The sequence below is a fragment of the Cyprinodon variegatus genome, unplaced genomic scaffold, assembly GCF_000732505.1.
Source record: "Cyprinodon variegatus isolate N-32 unplaced genomic scaffold, C_variegatus-1.0 Scaffold804, whole genome shotgun sequence".
Classification (NCBI taxonomy): domain Eukaryota; kingdom Metazoa; phylum Chordata; class Actinopteri; order Cyprinodontiformes; family Cyprinodontidae; genus Cyprinodon; species Cyprinodon variegatus.
This window is the reverse complement of record NW_015151257.1, coordinates 167,452-169,079: the sequence shown is the minus strand read 5'-3', so window position 1 is coordinate 169,079 and position 1,628 is coordinate 167,452. Positions and strand designations below refer to the sequence as shown.

Sequence of the window (1,628 nt, the reverse complement as noted above, 5' to 3'; positions counted from 1 at the left end):
CATAGTCCCGGCTTAGTCCCAGCATAGTCCCGGCATAGTCCCGGCATAGTCCTGGCATAGTCCCAGCATAGTCCTGGCATAGTCCCGGCATAGTCTCAGCATAGTCCCAGCATAGTCCTGGCATAATCCCAGTTTAGTCCCAGCTTAGTCCCGGCATAGTCCCAGCATAGTCCCGGCATAGTCCCAGCATAGTCCCGGCATAGTCTCAGCATAGTCTAAGCATAGCCTTTTATCCTTAGCATCGATTGCTGCTGTTTGGATCTGATAAAATGGATCTATGTTTAAAGTGTCACTGGAAGTTAAATGAAATGTCTGAGAGGAATCCTGATGCAATCTGGCAGCACTTCCCCTCAGTCACAAAGTTCTGCCTCCCAGGAGGTTGGCGGCTCTATGATGTCTGTGTGGCATGTTGGGTCCACTAGAGGGCAGCAGAGGCAGCTGAGCAGATGTCCTGAGAATCAGGTTCTGGTGGAGGTTCTCTTTCATCTCATTGGATTGTTTTAAAGAAACAGGCTTTGATTAATACCCAGAGTCAGAGTCAGTTTTTTTTATAGAATAATATTCAATTATATTTTTATCTTCTATTTATTTATTTATTTATCTGTTGAGACTCAATTCACTCCTGAAGATGAAGGTGGTGGAGATCATTCATATGTGAGACGTTGCCTGATGGGTCTGATGAAAGCTGTCAATCTGAGTTCACTTTACTAAGAGTCTAAGGTGGGACGTTGAGTGACTGTAATGAACCTGAGGAGCTGCTGAAGCCTCCATGCAGATCTACATATTACATCTGCATGGATCATATTAAATACTCATAAAGGAGGAAGAAACTAGTACTCTGTCATTCCATAAGAAGCATTTTTTTAATTTGCCAAAATAATCTGTGTTTTAACTTTAGTTTTTTTTTTTCTGTAGATTTTCAATGAGGTTTTTAAGTGAGATTATAATCTTTGATCATGCCAAGATATTTATAGGATGTTTCTAAATCCATGGATGCACTGCGGGAGGGAGTGACAGTAGGGAAGATTGAGGAAACAAAGAGGCCTCCAAACCAAAACCAGCTGAGCCTGCTGTGTTGGATAAGTAAAGCACTGAATCATCAGCATAAAGATGCACAGCTGCACTGATTGGATAGTGAACGGTCCAAAGGCCGACCCCTGTGGAACCCCTCTAGAGATCTAGAACCTGATGTTTGATCACAGGTGGTTCTGATTACAGCTAGATCATTCAGTAACCAACCACCGTCTGCTCAGTCGACCCGACGTCCGAAAGTCTTTGATGGACAGTAGAAGTTTGCTAAGAAACTTGATCGCCTCGTTTCCTACAGTCTTCATCGTGTTGTTTGCAAGTCTTTGTCACCTCAGACCCCTGTTGAATCAAAGCTGATGTTCTGCAGATGTTCCAGATGTTTCTTTCATCTGCTTGCAGGTGAATCTGCTGGGCTTGGACCTCCTGTCTGCCTTGGTGACGCGGTTACAGGACAGATTCCGGGCTCAAATCGGAACAGGTAAAACTCCCTCAGTTCAGATTAGATTTAACTTAGAAAATGGTGAAACTGTTTCTTCTACTTGGTTCTCTTGACTCTTCAGCAATCCCTCACGCTAAGCATGCTTGTAGCGACAGTGGAG

At 43.9% G+C, this 1,628-nt stretch overlaps 1 protein-coding gene across 1 annotated transcript in view; it reads left to right on the top strand.

Moving 5' to 3' along the window:
• Positions 1–1,628, top strand: part of LOC107098722 (CLIP-associating protein 1-B-like) — a 55,785-nt gene that overhangs the window by 12,187 nt on the left and 41,970 nt on the right. Inside the window, exon 3 of the mRNA XM_015396541.1 lies at positions 1,429–1,507. Within this exon, the coding sequence (XP_015252027.1) occupies positions 1,429–1,507 (79 nt within the window). The remainder of the gene's footprint in view (positions 1–1,428; positions 1,508–1,628) is intronic.